At 44.6% G+C, this 25,379-nt stretch overlaps 2 protein-coding genes across 2 annotated transcripts; one reads left to right on the forward strand and one right to left on the reverse strand.

Moving 5' to 3' along the window:
• The first annotated feature begins 11,939 nt into the window (after positions 1 to 11,939).
• LOC123441223 (cytosolic endo-beta-N-acetylglucosaminidase 1-like) lies at positions 11,940 to 16,735 on the forward strand. Its single transcript, XM_045117717.1, has 11 exons — positions 11,940 to 12,546; positions 12,658 to 12,795; positions 13,040 to 13,149; positions 13,235 to 13,346; positions 13,425 to 13,532; positions 13,841 to 13,953; positions 14,024 to 14,105; positions 14,701 to 14,781; positions 15,140 to 15,195; positions 15,461 to 15,596; positions 15,881 to 16,735. Exons 1-11 carry the CDS (start codon positions 12,085 to 12,087, stop codon positions 16,622 to 16,624), a joined length of 2,142 nt encoding a protein of 713 aa, XP_044973652.1. The 5' UTR covers positions 11,940 to 12,084; the 3' UTR covers positions 16,625 to 16,735.
• A 925-nt stretch (positions 16,736 to 17,660) lies between these two features.
• LOC123399786 (cell division control protein 48 homolog E-like) lies at positions 17,661 to 19,709 on the reverse strand (the record flags this gene model as incomplete). Its single annotated transcript, XM_045094172.1, has 1 exon — positions 17,661 to 19,709. A coding segment is annotated over one exon (2,049 nt), but the record flags the coding sequence as incomplete, so codon positions are not given.
• Positions 19,710 to 25,379: the final 5,670 nt, after the last annotated feature.

A 25,379-nucleotide genomic window follows, 5' to 3' on the forward strand; every position in this document is an offset into this window, starting at 1 on the left:
TATTAACTGGATTAATCGGTCGACCATTAATCGGTATATTAAACAAAAACTTGCCAACTTATATCTAAATTATTTATGTATCATACCATAATTCCATGCACCTAGCTATGTAATATACCAAAATATTCTATTGTAGGCATATAAAAAATAGATAAGAGGTAAAATTAATAATCGTTATACATCCAAATATATAAAATCTCAAAATTCGAAATGAGCAATTAAACATTTAAAATTATCCATATACTTGCTAACATACATCACATAATATACTAAAGATAACATCCAAACCCAAGAGTTCCATCCATCCATCTACAAAATTGTAATTCATAATCTACTAATATATGAATGTTGGACTCTCCACTAAGATATGGGGGGGAGATGATAGTACCTTACCTGATGGTGATGCCATTGAGGAAGAGATTGGGGAGCATCCCATGGGAGAGGATGGTGGGGTCAAGGCAAGCGACCAGAATGGCGGAGCAACTAGATCTTGCAGGTGTAGTGTGGAGACTGGCACCGGTGCGAACACGACTAGCCACCGGCCAGGTTAGGAGGGGATGAAAGGAGCATGAGGAAGCGCGAGGAGGGCCAAACCCTTGGTATTTAGTAGAAAGAGGGGGTGGGCGACATTATGTGCCAAAATTTTGGTATTCGTTAGCCCACCAGTTGATAGGCGAGTAGTGATTAATCGATCTGGCAACTAATTAATCAGTATGACAACTCATTAATCGGTCTAACTGGCCAATTAATTAGCATGACAAGTTAACACGATGAATAGGTGTTATTCGATTCGGTCACCCTAAGAGTAGCGATTAACTAGTAAGTTAACTGGTTAATCGGACGAATTCTTGAACAGTGGTCATTTCTTCTCCCTTTTTTCAACATTGAAACAACTTTGACCAATCTTTTAAGCGTACTGATACATATCCATCGTATCTACTTTTCCAAACTCTTTTGCCCTTGTTTTGGACTCTAATTTGCATGATTTGAATGGAACTAACCTGGACTGACGTTGTTTTCAGCAGAATTGCCTTGGTGTTGTTTTTGTGCAGAAATGAAAGTTCTCAGAACGTCCTGAAAATTTACATAGAATATTTCCGGAAAAAATGAAAAATACCTGCGCAAAGATCCACCAAAGGGGATGGGCCAGTGGGCCACAAGCCCTGTAGCCGCCACCCCCCTCGTGGTGGCTAGCAAGCTTGTGGGGCCCACATGGCTCTGCCGCCCCCAATTCCAGCTCTATATATTCACTTTTGTCCTAGAAAAAATCAAGAGAGAAGATTTCGTCGCGTTTGCGATACGGAGGCGCCGCCACATCCTGTTCTTCATCTGGAGGACAGATCTAGAGTCCGTTTTGGGCTCCGAAGAGGGGAAACCGTCGCCATCGTCATCATCAACCTTCTTCCCTCTCCAATTCCATGAAGCTCTTCGTCGTTCGTGAGTAATCTATTCGTAGGCTCGCTGGGCAGTGATGAGTAGGATGAGATCTATCATGTAATCGAGTTAGTTTTGACGGGGATTGACCCCTAGTATCCACTATGTTCTGAGATTGATGTTGCTACTACTTTGCCATGCTTAATGCTTGTCACTAGGGCCCGAGTGCCATGATTTCAGATCTGAAATTATTATGTTGTCACCAATATATGTGTGTTTTAGATCCGATCTTGCAAGTTGTAGTTACCTACTATGTGTTATGACCCGGCAACCCCGGAGTGACAATAACCGGAACCACTCCCGGTGATGACCATAGTTTGAGGAGTTCATGTGTTCACCAAGTGCTAATGCGTTGGTCCGGTTCTTTATTAAAAGGAGAACCTTAATATCCCGTAGTTTCCTTTTGGACCCCGCTGCCACGGGAGGGGTGGACAATAGATGTCATGCAAGTTCTTTTCCCTAAGCACGTATGACGACACACGGAATGCATGCCTACATCACATTGACGAACGGGAGCTAGCCACATATCTCTCCGTGTTATAACTGTTGCATGATGAATATCATCCAAACAAATCACCGACCCATTGCCTACGAGTTTGTCCCACTGTTGTTGTTACTTGTTTTGATCTGCTGCTGTTACTTGCTACCGTTGCTATCATACTACTTTGCTACTGATACTTTGCTTGCAGATACTAATCTTTCAGGTGTGGTTGAATCTGACACATTCAGCTGCTAATACTTGAGAGTATCCTTTCACTTCCTGTCGGGCGAACCAACAAATTTGGGTTGAATACTCTACCCTCGAAAACTGCCTCGATCCCACGCGTTGGAGGGTTATTGCAAGACAATTTCTAATTGTTGAGAAATCGAGAATAGCAATCGTCTACCATTGCTAGAGTTTGCCAATCAGCATTTTTCTGGCGCCGTTGCTGGGGAAGGTATTGCTATATTCTCTGAGTTACTTGGGATTTATATCTGCTGATCACTATGAAGAATCTGAAGGATCCAAAATCCAAAGTCTTGCCCTCAACCACGAGGGGAGGTAAGGAATTGCCATCTAGCTCTGCACTTGATTCACCTTCAGTTATGATTAAGTTTGCGACATCACCTCCTACTAGAAATCTTGATATGTCGCATGTGCTTGATGATGCTTATGATGCTGCTATGCCTGATACTTCTAGAGATGCTATGCCTGATACTGCTAGAGATGCTATGCCTGATACTGCTAGAGATGCTATTATGCATGATACTGCTTTGCCTGATGATGCTAGAGATGCTATTATGCCTGATGATGCTATGCTTGATACTGCTAGAGACGCTACTTTGCGTGATGTTCCACTAGGGGTATTCCTTCATGCTCATATTGCTAGAGTTACTGCCAATGCTCGTGATGCTTCTGAAACTGCTGATACTATTGAGATAGAACCTGCTTTTGCTCCTGCTAGATCTAGCTCTCCTAGATATGAATTGCCTGATATACCTGAGAGTTACGTTATGGAGGGAGAGATAGCTGAGGATTTTCTTGCGTGTAAGGATGCCTATGACGCTGAGAAATTACTTCTCAAGTGAAAGGAAAAATCTCTGAAAGCTAGGATGAAATACGACCCGAAGTTTGCCACTTCACCTATCTTTATCACCGATAAGGATTATGAATTCTCTGTCGACCCTGAGATAATTTCTCTAGTCGAATCTGATCCTTTCCACGGTTATGAGTCTGAGACGGTCGTAGCCCATCTTACCAAACTACACGATATAGCCACCCTTTTCACTAGTGAGGAGAAGATCCGCCAGTACTATATCCTTAAGTTGTTTCCTTTCTCTCTAAAGGATGACGCCAAAGCCTGGTTCACCTCTCTTGCTCCTGGATGTGTGAGTAGTCCCTAGGATATGGTCTATTACTTCTGTGAGAAATATTTCCCTGCCCATAAGAAGCAAGTTGCCTTGCAGGAAATATACAACTTTTCTCAACTCCTAGAAGAGAGTCTCCCACAAGCTTGGGGGAGGCTCGTCCAGCTACAGAATGCTTTGCCTGATCACCCTCTCGAGAAGAACGAGATACTTGATATCTTCTATAACGGACTTACCGATGCTTCTAGAGACCACCTAGATAGTTGTGCCGGTTGTGTTTTTAGGGAACGAACTGTAGAACAAGCTGAGACCCTACTGAATAACATCTTGATAAACGATAATGCTTGGACTATTCCCGAACCACCTCCTAAGCCAACTCCGAAGAAAACAGGTATTCTATTCCTCAGTCCCGAAGTAATGCAGGAAGCCAAGAAATCTATGCAAGAGAAAGGCATTAGATCTGAAGATATCAAAAATCTACCACCTATCAAAGAGATCCATGGTCTCGATAACCCGATACACGTAGTATAAGTAAATTCTCTGCGTAGGTTTGATGAGAGTGATATTCCTTTTGACAAACCCGCTAGCCTATGCTTTGATGAATTTGACAACTTTGTTGCCAAACAACAGAGTTTCAATAATTATGTTAGCAGACATTTGGAACAAAGTACTCGTATGCTTAGCCATTTAAGTTTTTGTGCAGACAGAAATGTCAATGATCTGAAGCTTCTGAGTAAACATGCCTCTATGATTACTACTCAGGCAGAACAAGTACTTAAAGCTTAGAATGACCTGCTCAATGAATTAAATGACAACTCTGTCAGAGTCATTACTAGAGGAGGCAAAATGACTCAGGAACCTTTGTATCCTGAAGGTCATCCTAAGAGAATTGATCAAGATTCTCAAGGAATTAATGCTGATACACCCAGTCATCCTAAGGAGAAGAAGAAGGATGGTAGAAACCTACATGCCAGTTCACCAAATACTGTCACACCTGAAGAACCTAATGATATTTCTATGTTTGATGCAGAAACACAATCTGGTGATGAACCTGAACCTGGTGACAATATGGACAGCGATGTTCATAATAATGCTCAACCTAGCAATGATGAGGATGTGGAGATTGAACCTATGGTTAATCTTGATAACCCACAACCTAAGAGATACGATAAGAATGACTTCACTGCTAGGAAGCATGGTAAAGAAAGGGAGTCATGGTGTCAGAGATATATGCCCTTTCCTCCTAAGCCATCCAAGAAAAAGGATGATGAGGATTTTGAGCGCTTCGTTGAGATGATAAGACCCATCTTTCTGCAGATGTGGTTAACTGATATGCTCAAAATGTCTCTGTATGCCAAGTACATGAAAGATATCGTGACCAATAAACGGAAGATACCAGATCTTGATATCTCCACCATGCTTGCCAATTACACTTTCAAAGGTGGAACTCCTAAGAAGCTTGGTGATCCCGGAGTGCCCACTATACCTTGTTCCATTAAAGGAAACTACGTAAGAACTACCTTATGTGACCTTGGAGCCGGTGTTAGTGTTATGCCGCTCTCTCTTTATCGTAGACTTGAATTGGATAAGTTGACACCCACTGAAATTTCTCTGCAAATGGCTGACAAATCAACTGCTTTCCCTATCGGCATTTGCGAGGATGTGTCTGTTGTGGTTGCTAAAACCACTATCTTAACAGACTTTGTTATCTTGGATATTCCCGAGGACGATGCCATGGCTGTCATCCTCGGAAGACCCTTTTTGAACACTGCACAGGCTGTTATAGATTGCAACAAAGGCAATGGCACTTTCCATGTCAACGGTAATGAGCATACAGTGCACTTTCCGAAGAAACGATATCAAGTACATTGCATCAATGCTATCGAAAATACTTCATCGATTCTTACTGGGAGCTTTGAATGCCCTATTCCTCGTGTCAAGATGAAGTATGATTTGCTTGTTGGGGAGATACATATCCCCATTGAGGTGACTTAGCGGCTATTCGAAAATTCTCCGTTCTCTCTTGCGATTCGAAAAGGTTTTTTCATGAGGACTTGATCAACCCCATTGATGGAATTCTTTCGATGACCATGAAATGGATGAATCAAAGAGTCACATACCTCTGTTTTGAGCTTTTTTCTGTTGCTTAGAAGAAAATTGATAGATTTAGTTTAGTTTTTCCTGTTTTCTGTTTAAGCGTCCCGGAGAAAAATACCCCAAAAATAAAAGTTCTCCGATGGTCCTCAAAATCTAGTATGATTTTTTCTATAATATTTGAAAAATACCGGGCCTGAGAGCTGGCCTAGGGGCCAGACCAGTGGGCCACAAGCCCTGCAGCCACCGCCCCCCTGGTGGCGGCTAGCAAGCTTGTGGGGCCCACGGGGACCCCCTCCACTCATTCCAGCTCCCATCCTCTTCTTCCACCTCCAAAAAAAATTGTTTCGCAGCTCAAACTCGTGTTCTTGCTCATTTGGCTGTGATTTTCGATCTCCTTGCTCAAAGCACCATTCTCCGAACCGTTTTGGGGAAATTACTCCTTGGTAAGTGACTCCTCCATTGGTCCAATTAGTTTTTGCTCTAGTGCTTTATCCTTCGCGTATTCTTGCTACCTTGGTGACCCTGTTCTTGAGCTAGAAATGTTGATTTAGCTGGTCCTAAGTAGTTTTAGCGCGTGATACGGTCTCTAGGAACTAGTAGGAGTAGGTGCTACAAGGTGTGGTTGGCCTTCATTCACTTTTCTCTTGAACTTCAAAAATTTCAGCAAAAGGAAATTATGTTTAGGAGGAAGTTTCATGGTGGTTCCTCAAGTAAGAAGGGTCCCCTTCTTTCTTTTCGGGAGCCCGAACCTTTTCAACTAAGGGACGCACCGGTACAACCATGTGAATGGCCTTCCGATGAGTTCATGATCGAAGCAGGTTTCAAGGATGAGTTTGATACACTTGTCCGCAATGCCGGGTTAGAAGAATTCCTCTCAGATAAATGTGAACATTATGCTATGCTCACTGCCTCTTTCGTGCGTGGATTTAAATTTTCAGTTGGCCGTGACTCATCCATACTGTTTGATCTGTATGATAAATCCTACGCCATGGATTTGGAGGATTTCAATGGGATTTGCAAGATACCCGATGGGGGTAGTATTAATGATCCTTCTAAGTCTTCGGTCAGAGACTTTGTCTCTAGTATAACTGTTGGAGAAACCAGAGATATCACGCAAGCCACCATAGGAAGCATCCATTTCCCTGCTTTGCACTACTTTTTCCTCTTCATAGGTAGGTGCATTAACAGCAAGGGTGCACATTGTCACCTATGCGCTTCCGACCTTAGTATCCTTAAGAGCGCAGTAACAGGTGACAGGAGCTTCAATATGGGAGCTATAATAGCTAGGAGGCTGAACAATAATGCCATTGAGGGGGATTTCTTTGGTGGAATTTATGCTACACGCTTAGCAAATTTTCTTGGAGTATCCATCCGTTCAGAAGACCCTCCTCTCCGTACAGCCTACCTTGATCGTGTCGCTCTAACACACTACCAGTTTCTTGAGAGGGATCATGGATCCCTCCTATACCGCTTGATATTTAACCGGCAGCGTGTTTTCCATATTACCCTTCCTGCTCCTGCTTTCTTTGACTTTCAGGTAAAACAAAGATACTACATAACCATAGGAGAGGCAAAGGAGTATGAGAGGGAGGCGACGGCTGCTCGACTTCGTGAGGCAGCTATTCAGGCAGTGGTTGTAGCACTCCCGTATAACACCCATTATGATTTTGGGTTTCGCCAGGACGATCCATGGGAGTAGACCAAGCTAGGCCAAAAGCCTAAGCTTGGGGGAGTACGTGTTCTCACCGACCTTACATTCATGCTTATGCTTTCACTTTGTTAGCCGGTGTTTACACTTTGCCACTGTACTATCCATGCTAGTTTATTTTCGTTTTCTTGTTTTGTGTCCTTTTGAGAAAACCCAAAAAGATTTTTTCTTTCTTATTTTGCTTGTTGGGAGCTTTCCCGTGTAAATAGTTTTATTTTTCTTTGGGTCAAGGTAGAAGATATTGGTTACAATGTTTAGTGGTTCTTGCATGCATACCTGTTTAGCTTTCAAAGAGCCATATTACTTTGTCTTCTCCTTTGTGGTTGCCTGCAGATCCAACTTAGTCCAATGCACGAGCGCTCTTATTATTGTTCACATCGTTCGATCGTGCAAATGAAAGGCAATAATGATGATATATGATGAAGTGTCTGAGACTGGAAAAGCTGGTATGAACTCTATCTATTTGTTTTTGTAAATATGACTAGCTTGTCATGCCTGATTCAGCTTTGTTGTGAGAGAACCATGTTTGCAATGACAACTTAGAGATCATAGTTTCTGATGTCATGCTTAACTAGCTGAGAGTTTATAATGGTTTGTCTTGAATGCCAACATAGATTTTGAGATGACTATGATGTAGTATGATAGGATGGTATTCTCCTTTGAATGATTCAAGTGGCTTGACTTGGCGCACGTTCATGCATGTAGTTGAAACAAAATCAACATAGCCTCTATGATGTTCGTGTTCATGGTGATTTATATCTTGTTCATGCTTGCATTCAATGTTAGCCAAACTCATTGCATCTTGATGACTGTTATCGCTCTCTAGTTGGTCGCTTCCGAGTCTTTTGCTAGCCTTCACTTGTACTAAGCGGAATACTGCTTGTGCATCCACTTCCATAAACCCAAAAAAAATTCATGAGAGTCCACCATACCTACCTATTTGCGGTATTTACCTGCCGTTCTAAGTAAATTTGCATGTGCCACTCTCTAAACCTTCAAGGAATAATCTGTTTTGCATGCCCGAACCGCTCATGTGGTGACAGGGGCTATTGGTATCTTCCATGCTATGAGTGTTATCCTCGGCATGTGTTTATTCACTGTCATTCACGAGAAAGGGGCCGGTAATTGGGATGCCCAGTTCCACGCTTAAATCGAAAACATAACTGTAAAACAAGACTCCCCCCGGATTGATGTTAGTATGGACGGTACCCGAGGATTCGGCTAGCCGTGGAGTGTGATTGATTGGTGGAGGGGGAGTTAAAACTTTACTTTTTTGTTCGGGAACCGCCTATAGCATGAGTAGCATGGAAGATATTGAGAACTCTTGGTCATTGCATTGACAATGAAAGCATGCCACCCAAAATTATTATCTCTGTTTTCAAAGCTTGAGCTCTGGCACCTCTACAAATCAATGCTTCCCTCTGCGAAGGGCCTGTCTATTTATTTTCCTGTTGAGTCATCCTCTTCTTATATAAGCACCAATTAGAGAGCACCTCTGTCATTTTTATGCTTTGCTTTTGATTGTTATTGAGTATGACTATGACTGGATCTTCGTTGCTATGAATTATAATGTTTAGTCAGCCCTTGATCTTTGAAAGTGCTCTGCATTTATGTTTTGCGGTCTCAGAAAGAGCTAGCGAGATACCACCTATTCATATTGCTTCATGCTTGTTTTGATTGAAGTGTTGGTATTTGAAACTCGTTATTATTTGCTCGTTAGATGATTATGCCATTGATATTAGTTTACCGTGAGACCTTTGAGTCACTTGCTTATGTGGTTAACTTGTGATCTTGCTGAAATTCTGGTTATGAGTTAGACATAGTTGCAACAACAAGATCAAGCAGAGTTTGTCAAAGTTTTTCTTTCTCTCTCAGTTTGTCAACTGAGTTGCTTGAGGACAAGCAAGGTTTTAAGCTTGGGAGTTGATACGTCTCCATCGTATCTACTTTTCCAAACTCTTTTGGCCTTGTTTTGGACTCTAATTTGCATGATTTGAATGGAACTAAACTGGGACTAACGCCGTTTTCAGCAGAATTGCCTTGGTGTTGTTTTTGTGCAGAAATGAAAGTTCTCAGAACGTCCTGAAAATTTATGGAGAATATTTTTGGAAAATATGAAAAATACATGCGCAAAGATCCACCGGAGGGGATGGGCCAGTGGGCCACAAGCCCTATAGCTGCCACCCCCTGGTGGCGGCTAGCAAGCTTGTGGGGCCCACGTGGCTCTGCCGCCCCCAATTCCAGCTCTATAAATTCACTTTCGTCCCAGAAAAAATCAAGAAAGAAGATTTCGTCGCGTTTGCGATACGGAGGCGCCACCACATCCTGTTCTTCATCTGGAGGACAGATCTGGAGTCCGTTTTGGGCTCCGAAGAGGGGAAATCGTCGCCATCGTCATCATCAACCTTCTTCCCTCTCCAATTCCATGAAGCTCTTCGTCGTTCGTGAGTAATATATTCGTAGGCTCACTGGGCGGTGATGAGTAGGATGAGATCTATCATGTAATCGAGTTAGTTTTGACGGGGATTGATCCCTAGTATCCACTATGTTCTGAGATTGATGTTGCTACTACTTTGCCATGCTTAATGCTTGTCACTAGGGCCCGAGTGCCATGATTTCAGATCTGAAATTATTATGTTGTCACCAATATATGTGTTTTTTAGATCCGATCTTGCAAGTTGTAGTTACCTACTATGTGTTATGACCCGACAACCCCGGAGTGACAATAACCGGAACCACTCCCGGTGATGACCATAGTTTGAGGAGTTCATGTGTTCACCAAGTGCTAATGTGTTGGTCCGGTTCTTTATTAAAAGGAGAACCTTAATATCCCGTAGTTTCCTTTTGGACCCCGCTGCCACGGGAGGGATGGACAATAGATGTCATGCAAGTTCTTTTCCCTAAGCACGTATGACGACACACGGAATGCATGCCTACATCACATTGACGAACAGGAGCTAGACACATATCTCTCCGTGTTATAACTGTTGCATGATGAATATCATCCAAACAAATCACCGACCCATTGCCTACGAGTTTGTCCCACTGTTGTTGTTACTTGTTTTGCTCTGTTGCTGTTACTTGCTACTGTTGTTACTTGCTACCGTTGTTATCATACTACTTTGCTACTCATACTTTGCTTGCAGATACTAATCTTTCAGGTGTGGTTGAATCTGACACATTCAGCTGCTAATACTTGAGAGTATCCTTTCACTTCCTGTCGGGCGAACCAACAAATTTGGGTTGAATACTCTATCCTCGAAAACTGCCTCGGTCCCACGCGCTGGTGGGTTATTGCAAGACAATTTCTAATTGTTGAGCAATCGAGAATAGCAGTCGTCTAGCCATTGCTAGAGATTGCCAATCAGGTACCCATCTTTTAAACAAGGTGAATTTCTCATACAATTTCAAGCTTACAAATTCTTCCATAATTCATGGGGTCCTAATTCATGCCTTTCCATACAATTTCAACATTACACCCGGTGCGATTACCATACCTACAAATGCCCAAAAGTAATTGCAAATGGGTATTTGTGCTTGATCTTCAAGCTTCCTAACCTTTTTCTTCAACATCCTAAGCTCAATAGCTAGCTCTCTGTCATTGCGTGCTTCGCCCTCTGCCTCTTCTTCCGGAGCTCGTGCTGCGGCCACTTCCATTCGTGGCAGCATGGGCAACCATTCTCCATGCTCTTCTTACAGTTCATTCATCAGAGTCTTGGCCAGAGCATCGACCCAAAGAAAGAAACATTTCACCTACATGAACGCCAAACAGATCAACCAATTGCTCAAAGATCCCAACCACGAAAATGGTGCAATTGCCCCGATTCTTACCCCATTCTCGTCGCACACGTAGAACAGACGATTATGGTTCTTCGGTGTGTGAGAAACCCTCCGATCAATGCCTGCCCGACACCGTGGACAGACGAAGATCGACATCTCCACACACGCCGGGCTCTGCATCCGCGAGGTTGCGCGGGAGCTTGAAGAAGACATCGAGCTCGGAGCCGAAGGGGATCTCAACGCCGCCGCGCCCTCCATAGCTGTCTTCCCACCGTCGCTCTCTCTCTGTCGCTGTGGCCACCGCCGCTCTCTCTCTCTCTCTCGTCGTGGCCACCGCCGCGCTCTCTCTGTCGCCGTGGTCACCGCCGCGCTCTCTCTGTCGTCGTGGTCACCGCCGCGCTCTCTGTCGCCCACTTATATCGCACACCCGCAACGGCTCTCTGCTCAACGACTATTTGCTGGGTCCCACAAGTCTAGCGCGTCTCTGCCGCCTGGTCCCACCTGTAAGGGCTGAGTCAAAAGGTTGACCTGACGGAGACGACAATTTTCATGGAACGAGTCGGTACGGACAGACTAGGAGCAAAATTGAGCACGATTCGCAACTGATGGCAAAACTGAACACAGAGACATCAGTGAGGACAAAAGGATAATTAACCCTTACAAATAAGGTCAAAACAGTGATTTTGTTCCGGCTACCTATCTCTTGCTTGCGTCGGTCGGTCGACGCCTAGCGTCGTCCATAGTAAACAAAGGATTGGACAACATAGCGTGCAGATGCATGTGACTACCAGATCATCACATGGAGTGGTCAAACAGGGACGTGGCTAAGCCTTGCTTCTCTGACAAACAACTGCCCCCCATCACCCGAATCTCCAAATGAGATCAACTAGATAATTCCTTAATCGACTATTTTAGTTCTTCGTCGGTCTAAAGCTCCATGTGTGGATCCCGCAAAAACAAAAACAAAAAAAACTCCATGTGTGGATGCGTGTGTGTGTGTGGAGCAAGTGCTAGTACACACAAAATGCTACTAGTACTGCTTGCTTTCATTTCATCGAAGGATTTAAATTGGAGGAGGGGAGGAGCTCATTTTTGGACAAAATTTATCATAAAATTCACAGTTGCCAACTCCAGGGGCTAAATTGCGTATTGCCCGACAATAAATTTGGGTGGGCAGACCATCGCCGTCCGCCGCCGGTTCAACGGCGGCGGAGCACATGCCCTTCTCCCTGCGCCGCCTCCTCCGTCTCATCCGCGAGCTCATGACCCTGCCCGCCGCGGACGACGCCGCCGCCTCCGAAGGCGAGCGGCGCGACTGGGAGCCGCCGTTCGACGCTTCCAGGCCGGCGCCGCCCATCTCCTACCCCATCACCGACCTCTCCGCGCTCGCCTCCCGCTCCTACCTCTCCGAGGCCTCCAACTTCCACCTCCCCTTCAACCGCGCCTCCACGCCGCTCCCCTCTCCCGGGGCGCCGCTCCCGCCGCGGCGCCGCCTCCTCGTCTGCCACGACTTCCAGGGCGGCTACCGCGACGACGCCGCGCCGCAGGGCGGGGCCGACCCCGATGCCTACGCGCTCTGGCATTGGCACCTCGTGGACGTCTTCGTCTACTTCTCCCACTACCTCGTCACCCTCCCGCCGCCATGCTGGACCAACGCCGCGCACCTCCACGGCGTCAAGGTTCGTTTGCTTGCCTCCACGCACGGTCTCGCCGGCATCCTTCCTGCTTGCTTCTTGGCTTCGCTCAAGCGGTCGTTTAACAGGGTTTGCTTTACCGGTTTTTGAGCAAAGGTTTTGGGAACGTTCATCACGGAGTGGGATAAAGGCGCAGAAATCTGCAGGGAGATGTTTGCAACACAGGATTCCGCGCAGATGTATGCCGAGAGGCTTGCAGAGCTGGCTGCTACCTTAGGCTTTGATGGCTGGCTGGTAATCCTTATATGCTACAGCGTATATTGTAATTTCTGAAACGATACAGTACTTGGTGAAAAAACGATATACATTTTTTTAACAACATGATCCCCATGCAAATTGGATTTGAGGAACCTGATCTTCATTTTGTGACTAAATCGGACAACCACTGAGTAATTTATTCGCCATAAGAATTTTATCTGGACGTCTATGCTGCCGTTCTTGGAGATATGACTGTTGCTGATGCTGAATTATCTTTCAGATCAATATTGAGGTTAAGCTCGACATTCAGTTCATCAATAACCTGAAAGAGTTTGTCAGTCATCTAACCAAGAGAATGCATGCTGCTGTTCCTGGATCTTTAGTCATATGGTATTTCCTACTGCGCAAGCATTAATGGTTTTAGTTGTGAAACTTGTTTTATGAACTATTGGCGTCTGACATTGCCCTACTACAGGTATGATGCAATTACTGTGAGGGGCGATCTCGATTGGCAGGATAAGCTCAACGAGTATAACAAGCCATTCTTTGATTTGTGTGATGGCTTATTTGCCAATTATACATGGAAGGTAACCCTCTTTTCCTTTTCTGGTCCCCCACAATACCTCCTCAATGATTACCTGAAAAAACTGGAATCATTTTGGTAGGAAAAATATCCACGAGATTCAGCTGCAACTGCTGGTGACCGGAAGTATGATGTGTACATGGGTATTGATGTTTTCGGCCGAAATACTTTCGGTGGTGGGCAATGGAATGTATGTGAAATCTTTTCTCTGTTTGGTTCAACTCATGATTCTTGCTGCAGTGTATTGCATTCCTTCCTGTCTGTACTCTGCTTCGAAACTGACAACTAAATTAGTAAGGTCTTATGAGTGTAACTCAACGATTGTCCTGCATATATTGAGTATTAAATAGATACACACTCCAATGCTCGAGTGTTGTAAAACGTGCTGACTATACAACATTTATTGAATACAACAGTAATGTATTAGATCAGCCCTTCTAACTATTTTGTCCGAATGTAAATGCATTCTATTAAACTGTCAACTGTCTATTTTGCTAGACAAATGTTGCCCTTGATCTACTTAAAAAAGATGATGTCTCAACTGCGATATTTGCTCCTGGATGGATATATGAAACTAAGCAACCACCTGACTTTCAGAGTGCACAAAATCGGTAATGTACTGCTAACACTCTCCTAAGTTCTGCCATACTTCTTGAAAATATTCACCCAGTAATAGTGCAGCTGGTGGGGCCTCGTTGAAAAATCATGGGACGTTCTTCGGAGCTATCCGAAACGATTACCTTTCTACTCAGATTTTGATCAGGTACATCTCCAGCGATTATTATTGTGACACTAATTATCTAAACATTTTTATTAATTATACTGGGTGCAGAAGTCAGTACATACACATGCTCAGAATATAATTAATGATAGAATCTGCAGCTTAGGGATGTCATATGATGTAGAAGCTGTTTACAGAACCTCTAAGCCCAGGAATGATGATACAGTGATTCTCGATGCTAATTTTTTAGAATGAAGAGCTATTTAAACCTTGCCATGTTCTAGTAGTAGTTCCTAAGTGCTCATATCTTCAATTGTACCTGTTCAGCAGGTGTAGTTATAGGCTTATAGCCATGTCTCATATACTACGGTGTGGTAATATGTATACTACTTTATCACTGTGAGTATATATTTACATGGCCAAGTATCTATGTGGTATTAGCACAATGTGGAATGATTTGATATGCAACAATTGATGCTTAACAGTGAGTATAACTAGTGGATAGTATATGAGTTACTTAATGTTTTTTTTTCTTCGTATCATATATACATAGTTGCAATTTCTCTATCCAATTGTCAAAATTTCTCCATTTTATATTTTTTATATTAATTGGCTTTAAACTTTTGATTTCCTCCAGGGTCATGGTTACCAGGTATCTTCTGAAGGTCAACAAGTCTCACGTGATCCATGGAACAATATTTCCTGCCAAAGTTTTCAGGTACTATACTGCCAACAGATCCTCTTGGATCATGTCTTTTATGTATATTGTTCACACTCTACACCTTGACACAAAGTGATGTATCTTAAAAGCACCGTATACATGCTGTCTTGCGTGGTTTGAATTGAAATTTCCTACCTGACTGATAACATTGATCATCTAGCACTTCTTTTTCTGCACCTCTATGAAATATGATATGTTACCAGAAAAGGTTTAAACTGCAGGGGTGAAACTATGTTTGAAAAATGTCATTGCCATGCCTGCCTCTAAAAATTGTTGCTTTCTTTTTAAAGGATTTAAAGGTGACTTTGTCGACCCATCCTGAACTAACCTGTCATGATGGCCCCATTTTGACCAGCCTATGCTTAAGTACACTGGAGATGAAGTTCAACCACCAGTACAAACTTCTATCAAGTAAGCTCACCATTAAGTTTAGCTAAAAATTATGTGGGCTTTACATTCTTATTATTTTCCATTTCTTATGCTAGAACTAGAAAGGTGTACTGTGCTGGACAAGCAGACTGGCTGTTTGTTATTTTATATTGTGCTAATTGAACTTGTGCTTCCTTTAAGTGTCTTATCACCGAGCAAGCCATTTTTATTTTCCTTCTACATGGCATATTATTACTTCTACAGGCTTTTCCAATTTATAACCATATTTTCGCTGGTTGCTACATAGTTTCAGGGATGAGCCGTACAGTGGAGGGGATTGTGTGACAGTCCAAGGAAGTCTCAGGCAGAACGCAATTTTCTCAGAGCAGCTTTTTAATGGAGGACTTTCCATGGAAGATGGATATGTACATGTGTTTTATTCGGTGAGAAAATATATTCCACTCGTTATGCCATTTTAACTATCTTCCAACTGATCATTGAGCATAGTCACTGCATGCTCTGTGGAACCTTCACTTCATTCCCAATCACACTGCAGAAACGTTTCTTGTTATTTGTTACTAACATTGACAAGAGGTATCTTAAGTGCCAAGCAAAAGTATGTCCATGATAACACTACATGCACAACCTTACCTTACTGCTCTGCTTTTTCTATACGCCTTATTCTTCTCAGCAAAATGTTATAGTTCCTTCGTGGTGATTGATTCAGGTCAAAGCTGATGCAAACTGTGACATAGGATTATCCCTGGACTTGTCATCCAAAAACAAGGGGAATACCTCCATTCTCATTGCAGAGGACATATCGACATTCAGTAGAAAGAAACACCATCACTTGTACGGCTCATATGTTCGATCTGATAAGGTCGAGTCACAAGCTCCCGATAACCAAAACTGGGTCCTCTACCGAGCAACTGTCCAGTCCAGTGCCAGCTACACATTAACTGGAATCAACATTGTCTGCACATTGAAAACCACTGGCAAAATCGATTCAGAAGCAGAGGAAGATGGAAGCTCAGAGGAAGATGCAGATAGATCGTCGCCTTACCATGCATCCGTAGGCCACATAAGCATCCGGAACATGGACGAAAACACACAGTTCCCTTCAGCAGAATCGTGGGTGACAGAAGGCAATTACATCTCTTGGTCAAATAACTCCAACACATCTAAGCTTCTTAGTCTGAAAATTAGCTGGAAGCTGAATCCGGGTCATCAAGCATCATTCATGAAGTACAACATATATGTAGAGAAGCTAACTGCGGATTCAAATGCCAAGGCTTCCAGGAGTTTTCTTGGTGTCGCAAGCGTTGAAGCCTTCTATGTGTCAGACCTTCAGGTTCCCAACGAAGTCGCCAGCCTGAAATTTATCATTCAAGCGTGTGGGCGGGATGGCAGCCGCCAAGAACTCGAGGAATGTCCAAAGTTGTTTTTGGTGCCAGTTGACACTGGCGTGTAACCTTGATATACATACAATTACAATGCAACGATTCGTTCCATTACCATATTTCATTTTATACCCTGATGAAGGAAAGAAGAAAGAAATAAAGTGATTGGGTTGGTATGAGAAGCTGCTGAGAAGTTGATTGCGGTCCTATTTATTTGAACTGTCTCTTTGATATTACCAGTATGCTGGTTGCTTACTACACAAACATTGCTTAGTGCTGTTACTTGTGGAAAAAGCAATCTTTGATGCTTAGAAAATGCGCAAGCTCTTTGAGGTTCACTTCAACTCAAAAAAATCCATATACTGCCTACTTGTAGAGTACGATGCTTGTATTCTACAACCGCTAACCACGATCATCAGAGAGGGATGCAGCCTATGGACTCCAAAATAGGCTCCTCTGGTTTATTCATGTACCTCCTTTTCAGACCATCCATGGTCATCATTTTGTTATGAGATATAGTACTAGCCATAGGAAAATCTCAACTTCTGAAGGGAGTTGTATTTCCTATATGGAAGAGGTAATGACTCGAGCCACTCCCCTGTGATTACTACTCCCTCCGTTCCTAAATATAAGACCTTTTAGATATTTCAATATAAATAACATACGGATGTATATAGACGTATTTTAGAGCGTACATTCACTTGCTTCATATGTAGTCCATATTAAAATCTTTAAAAGGTCTTATATTTAAGAACGGAGGGAGTAATTTTCTACAGAGCTGGTTGAGTAAACCCTGCTGTTGGTATATTGCTCGATCTTTCAGGACGGCCATGTCATTGGCCTGTTTAATGCTGGTGGCAAGAAAATCCAAAAATTGGTATTGGTGCATTGCAGAGACTTTCAGCTAAACTAATTTATCAACATTCTGGAGAGGCTCTGTTATTGTCAGTAGAAAAAGGTGGAGGATACAATCTTCAGTATATATGATCACAACACTGCACGAAAAAAATATAATTACATTGTCTTCCTGTGTCTTACAAATGGCAGCATAAATACAGCAAGTATATCAAAGGAAACCACGGTAAGTTGGTGGAACAGCAGGCAAATTTAACTGTACAAATCATCTTCTTCAGCTGCCGTGGCAGCGGACGCGAAAGGATCGGCCGCGGCTGTAGCGCCCCCCACCGGCCGATCAGGGAATCGGAACTCGGTGCCGAAACCACGGGACTGCTGCAGCGTCTGAGCAAAGGCCTGGTATTTGCGAATATCAGCATCGCTCACACTCCGGCGTGCATACCTCATGCTCTCCTCCAAGTGAGCAGCCCTGATCTCATCGACCTCGTCTTCCTCCATGGCTTCAGGGTTGTCCTTCCGCCGCCTCTCCTTTTCCATGTCCTTCTCAATGTTCTCTCTGATGGCATATTTGCACGCACGCTGACAGATCTCCGTGATGTCTGCGCCGCTGAACCCCTGCGTGTATTTGGCGAGCGCATTCAAGTCAACATCCTTGGCCACAGGAGACTTCCTGAGGCAGGCCCTGAAGATCTGGAGCCTGGATTCAACGTCAGGCAGAGGAATGTAGATAAGCTGATCAAGGCGCCCAGGCCGAAGCAAGGCAGGGTCTATGATGTCTGGCCTGTTGGTGGCGCCGATGATGAACACGGTTTTCTTGGCATTCATGCCGTCCATCTCGGTAAGAAGCTGATTCAGCACCCTATCGGCGGCACCTCCGGCATCGCCAACACTGCTTCCTCGCTTGGTGGCAATCGAGTCGAGCTCGTCAAAGAAGAGGACGCATGGTGCCGACCCCCTAGCCTTGTCGAAGATCTCACGCACATTGGCCTCGCTCTCGCCAAACCACATGGTAAGCAGCTCCGGTCCTTTGATGCTGATGAAGTTTGCCTGGCACTCATTGGCAATCGCCTTGGCCAACAAGGTCTTGCCGCAGCCCGGAGGGCCGTAGAACAGAACACCTTTGGAGGGAGCCATGCCAAACTTCTCGAATTTCTCTGGATGCTCCACTGGATACTGGACGGTCTCCTGCAGCTCCCTTTTTACACTCTCCAGGCCACCAATATCTTCCCAAGAGACATTCGGAACTTCGACCATAGTTTCACGAAGAGCAGATGGGTTGCTTGTCCCCAGTGCAATCTTGAAATGGTCATTTGTGACGGCCATGGAATTCAGTATCTCCGCATCAATGGTGTCATCCTCGAGGTCTATGATATCCATCTTCTCGCGAATGCACTGGAGAGCAGCCTCGGTACAAAGGGCAGCGAGATCGGCGCCGACGTACCCATGGGTGTCTCTTGAAACATGCTCCAGCTCAACATCTTCAGCCAGCTTCATGTTCTTAGTGTGAATCCGGAGAACCTCGAGCCGCCCGACCTCATCGGGGACTCCAATGTCGATCTCTCTATCAAACCTTCCAAACCTTCTGAGAGCAGGGTCGATGCTGTTCGGGCGGTTGGTAGCACCCATGACAATAACGTGTGCACGGGACTTAAGCCCATCCATGAGAGTGAGCAGCTGCGAAACGATACGCCTTTCCACCTCTCCGTTGGTCTTTTCTCTCTTTGGGGCTATGGAGTCAATCTCGTCGATGAAGATGATGGCCGGCGCGTTCTTCTCGGCCTCTTCAAACGCCTTCCTGAGGTTGCTCTCGCTTTCTCCGGCGAGCTTCGACATAATCTCCGGGCCATTGATCAGGAAGAAGAAGGCGCCTGTCTCGTTGGCCACAGCTCTGGCAATGAGGGTTTTGCCGGTCCCAGGTGGCCCATACAGCAAGATGCCCTTCGGAGGCTTGACACCAATGGACTTGAACAGCTGGGGGTGGCGCAGCGGGAGCTCAACCAGCTCTCTGATCTGGGCCATCTGCTTCCTGACTCCGCCGACATCGTCGTAGCCGACGTCGTCGAGCCTCTCCTCGTCCTCCCTCTTGACAGGCTCGCCGTCGCAGAAAACCTCCGTGTCAGGAGCGACGATGCAGTACTCCGCGGGGTCGGTCTCCACGACCTTGAACTCCACGCTCGTCATGCCGCCTCTCACCAGGAACAGGTCTCCCTTTCTGAGCGGACGGTAGGCCTCAAGGAAGTAGGGTCTCAGGAAGGCGTCGAACAGGTTTCCGGTCATCCCTTGGACGGTGTCGTCGATGAGTTCATGATCGAAGCAGGTTTCCAGGATGAGTTTGATACACTTGTCCGCAATGCCGGGTTAGAAGAATTCCTCTCAGATAAATGTGAACATTATGCTATGCTCACTGCCTCTTTCGTGCGTGGATTTAAATTTTCAGTTGGCCGTGACTCATCCATACTGTTTGATCTGTATGATAAATCCTACGCCATGGATTTGGAGGATTTCAATGGGATTTGCAAGATACCCGATGGGGGTAGTATTAATGATCCTTCTAAGTCTTCGGTCAGAGACTTTGTCTCTAGTATAACTGTTGGAGAAACCAGAGATATCACGCAAGCCACCATAGGAAGCATCCATTTCCCTGCTTTGCACTACTTTTTCCTCTTCATAGGTAGGTGCATTAACAGCAAGGGTGCACATTGTCACCTATGCGCTTCCGACCTTAGTATCCTTAAGAGCGCAGTAACAGGTGACAGGAGCTTCAATATGGGAGCTATAATAGCTAGGAGGCTGAACAATAATGCCATTGAGGGGGATTTCTTTGGTGGAATTTATGCTACACGCTTAGCAAATTTTCTTGGAGTATCCATCCGTTCAGAAGACCCTCCTCTCCGTACAGCCTACCTTGATCGTGTCGCTCTAACACACTACCAGTTTCTTGAGAGGGATCATGGATCCCTCCTATACCGCTTGATATTTAACCGGCAGCGTGTTTTCCATATTACCCTTCCTGCTCCTGCTTTCTTTGACTTTCAGGTAAAACAAAGATACTACATAACCATAGGAGAGGCAAAGGAGTATGAGAGGGAGGCGACGGCTGCTCGACTTCGTGAGGCAGCTATTCAGGCAGTGGTTGTAGCACTCCCGTATAACACCCATTATGATTTTGGGTTTCGCCAGGACGATCCATGGGAGTAGACCAAGCTAGGCCAAAAGCCTAAGCTTGGGGGAGTACGTGTTCTCACCGACCTTACATTCATGCTTATGCTTTCACTTTGTTAGCCGGTGTTTACACTTTGCCACTGTACTATCCATGCTAGTTTATTTTCGTTTTCTTGTTTTGTGTCCTTTTGAGAAAACCCAAAAAGATTTTTTCTTTCTTATTTTGCTTGTTGGGAGCTTTCCCGTGTAAATAGTTTTATTTTTCTTTGGGTCAAGGTAGAAGATATTGGTTACAATGTTTAGTGGTTCTTGCATGCATACCTGTTTAGCTTTCAAAGAGCCATATTACTTTGTCTTCTCCTTTGTGGTTGCCTGCAGATCCAACTTAGTCCAATGCACGAGCGCTCTTATTATTGTTCACATCGTTCGATCGTGCAAATGAAAGGCAATAATGATGATATATGATGAAGTGTCTGAGACTGGAAAAGCTGGTATGAACTCTATCTATTTGTTTTTGTAAATATGACTAGCTTGTCATGCCTGATTCAGCTTTGTTGTGAGAGAACCATGTTTGCAATGACAACTTAGAGATCATAGTTTCTGATGTCATGCTTAACTAGCTGAGAGTTTATAATGGTTTGTCTTGAATGCCAACATAGATTTTGAGATGACTATGATGTAGTATGATAGGATGGTATTCTCCTTTGAATGATTCAAGTGGCTTGACTTGGCGCACGTTCATGCATGTAGTTGAAACAAAATCAACATAGCCTCTATGATGTTCGTGTTCATGGTGATTTATATCTTGTTCATGCTTGCATTCAATGTTAGCCAAACTCATTGCATCTTGATGACTGTTATCGCTCTCTAGTTGGTCGCTTCCGAGTCTTTTGCTAGCCTTCACTTGTACTAAGCGGAATACTGCTTGTGCATCCACTTCCATAAACCCAAAAAAAATTCATGAGAGTCCACCATACCTACCTATTTGCGGTATTTACCTGCCGTTCTAAGTAAATTTGCATGTGCCACTCTCTAAACCTTCAAGGAATAATCTGTTTTGCATGCCCGAACCGCTCATGTGGTGACAGGGGCTATTGGTATCTTCCATGCTATGAGTGTTATCCTCGGCATGTGTTTATTCACTGTCATTCACGAGAAAGGGGCCGGTAATTGGGATGCCCAGTTCCACGCTTAAATCGAAAACATAACTGTAAAACAAGACTCCCCCCGGATTGATGTTAGTATGGACGGTACCCGAGGATTCGGCTAGCCGTGGAGTGTGATTGATTGGTGGAGGGGGAGTTAAAACTTTACTTTTTTGTTCGGGAACCGCCTATAGCATGAGTAGCATGGAAGATATTGAGAACTCTTGGTCATTGCATTGACAATGAAAGCATGCCACCCAAAATTATTATCTCTGTTTTCAAAGCTTGAGCTCTGGCACCTCTACAAATCAATGCTTCCCTCTGCGAAGGGCCTGTCTATTTATTTTCCTGTTGAGTCATCCTCTTCTTATATAAGCACCAATTAGAGAGCACCTCTGTCATTTTTATGCTTTGCTTTTGATTGTTATTGAGTATGACTATGACTGGATCTTCGTTGCTATGAATTATAATGTTTAGTCAGCCCTTGATCTTTGAAAGTGCTCTGCATTTATGTTTTGCGGTCTCAGAAAGAGCTAGCGAGATACCACCTATTCATATTGCTTCATGCTTGTTTTGATTGAAGTGTTGGTATTTGAAACTCGTTATTATTTGCTCGTTAGATGATTATGCCATTGATATTAGTTTACCGTGAGACCTTTGAGTCACTTGCTTATGTGGTTAACTTGTGATCTTGCTGAAATTCTGGTTATGAGTTAGACATAGTTGCAACAACAAGATCAAGCAGAGTTTGTCAAAGTTTTTCTTTCTCTCTCAGTTTGTCAACTGAGTTGCTTGAGGACAAGCAAGGTTTTAAGCTTGGGAGTTGATACGTCTCCATCGTATCTACTTTTCCAAACTCTTTTGGCCTTGTTTTGGACTCTAATTTGCATGATTTGAATGGAACTAAACTGGGACTAACGCCGTTTTCAGCAGAATTGCCTTGGTGTTGTTTTTGTGCAGAAATGAAAGTTCTCAGAACGTCCTGAAAATTTATGGAGAATATTTTTGGAAAATATGAAAAATACATGCGCAAAGATCCACCGGAGGGGATGGGCCAGTGGGCCACAAGCCCTATAGCTGCCACCCCCTGGTGGCGGCTAGCAAGCTTGTGGGGCCCACGTGGCTCTGCCGCCCCCAATTCCAGCTCTATAAATTCACTTTCGTCCCAGAAAAAATCAAGAAAGAAGATTTCGTCGCGTTTGCGATACGGAGGCGCCACCACATCCTGTTCTTCATCTGGAGGACAGATCTGGAGTCCGTTTTGGGCTCCGAAGAGGGGAAATCGTCGCCATCGTCATCATCAACCTTCTTCCCTCTCCAATTCCATGAAGCTCTTCGTCGTTCGTGAGTAATATATTCGTAGGCTCACTGGGCGGTGATGAGTAGGATGAGATCTATCATGTAATCGAGTTAGTTTTGACGGGGATTGATCCCTAGTATCCACTATGTTCTGAGATTGATGTTGCTACTACTTTGCCATGCTTAATGCTTGTCACTAGGGCCCGAGTGCCATGATTTCAGATCTGAAATTATTATGTTGTCACCAATATATGTGTTTTTTAGATCCGATCTTGCAAGTTGTAGTTACCTACTATGTGTTATGACCCGACAACCCCGGAGTGACAATAACCGGAACCACTCCCGGTGATGACCATAGTTTGAGGAGTTCATGTGTTCACCAAGTGCTAATGTGTTGGTCCGGTTCTTTATTAAAAGGAGAACCTTAATATCCCGTAGTTTCCTTTTGGACCCCGCTGCCACGGGAGGGATGGACAATAGATGTCATGCAAGTTCTTTTCCCTAAGCACGTATGACGACACACGGAATGCATGCCTACATCACATTGACGAACAGGAGCTAGACACATATCTCTCCGTGTTATAACTGTTGCATGATGAATATCATCCAAACAAATCACCGACCCATTGCCTACGAGTTTGTCCCACTGTTGTTGTTACTTGTTTTGCTCTGTTGCTGTTACTTGCTACTGTTGTTACTTGCTACCGTTGTTATCATACTACTTTGCTACTCATACTTTGCTTGCAGATACTAATCTTTCAGGTGTGGTTGAATCTGACACATTCAGCTGCTAATACTTGAGAGTATCCTTTCACTTCCTGTCGGGCGAACCAACAAATTTGGGTTGAATACTCTATCCTCGAAAACTGCCTCGGTCCCACGCGCTGGTGGGTTATTGCAAGACAATTTCTAATTGTTGAGCAATCGAGAATAGCAGTCGTCTAGCCATTGCTAGAGATTGCCAATCAGGTACCCATCTTTTAAACAAGGTGAATTTCTCATACAATTTCAAGCTTACAAATTCTTCCATAATTCATGGGGTCCTAATTCATGCCTTTCCATACAATTTCAACATTACACCCGGTGCGATTACCATACCTACAAATGCCCAAAAGTAATTGCAAATGGGTATTTGTGCTTGATCTTCAAGCTTCCTAACCTTTTTCTTCAACATCCTAAGCTCAATAGCTAGCTCTCTGTCATTGCGTGCTTCGCCCTCTGCCTCTTCTTCCGGAGCTCGTGCTGCGGCCACTTCCATTCGTGGCAGCATGGGCAACCATTCTCCATGCTCTTCTTACAGTTCATTCATCAGAGTCTTGGCCAGAGCATCGACCCAAAGAAAGAAACATTTCACCTACATGAACGCCAAACAGATCAACCAATTGCTCAAAGATCCCAACCACGAAAATGGTGCAATTGCCCCGATTCTTACCCCATTCTCGTCGCACACGTAGAACAGACGATTATGGTTCTTCGGTGTGTGAGAAACCCTCCGATCAATGCCTGCCCGACACCGTGGACAGACGAAGATCGACATCTCCACACACGCCGGGCTCTGCATCCGCGAGGTTGCGCGGGAGCTTGAAGAAGACATCGAGCTCGGAGCCGAAGGGGATCTCAACGCCGCCGCGCCCTCCATAGCTGTCTTCCCACCGTCGCTCTCTCTCTGTCGCTGTGGCCACCGCCGCTCTCTCTCTCTCTCTCGTCGTGGCCACCGCCGCGCTCTCTCTGTCGCCGTGGTCACCGCCGCGCTCTCTCTGTCGTCGTGGTCACCGCCGCGCTCTCTGTCGCCCACTTATATCGCACACCCGCAACGGCTCTCTGCTCAACGACTATTTGCTGGGTCCCACAAGTCTAGCGCGTCTCTGCCGCCTGGTCCCACCTGTAAGGGCTGAGTCAAAAGGTTGACCTGACGGAGACGACAATTTTCATGGAACGAGTCGGTACGGACAGACTAGGAGCAAAATTGAGCACGATTCGCAACTGATGGCAAAACTGAACACAGAGACATCAGTGAGGACAAAAGGATAATTAACCCTTACAAATAAGGTCAAAACAGTGATTTTGTTCCGGCTACCTATCTCTTGCTTGCGTCGGTCGGTCGACGCCTAGCGTCGTCCATAGTAAACAAAGGATTGGACAACATAGCGTGCAGATGCATGTGACTACCAGATCATCACATGGAGTGGTCAAACAGGGACGTGGCTAAGCCTTGCTTCTCTGACAAACAACTGCCCCCCATCACCCGAATCTCCAAATGAGATCAACTAGATAATTCCTTAATCGACTATTTTAGTTCTTCGTCGGTCTAAAGCTCCATGTGTGGATCCCGCAAAAACAAAAACAAAAAAAACTCCATGTGTGG

Source organism: Hordeum vulgare, chromosome 1H (genome assembly GCF_904849725.1).
Source record: "Hordeum vulgare subsp. vulgare chromosome 1H, MorexV3_pseudomolecules_assembly, whole genome shotgun sequence".
Lineage (NCBI taxonomy): Eukaryota > Viridiplantae > Streptophyta > Magnoliopsida > Poales > Poaceae > Hordeum > Hordeum vulgare.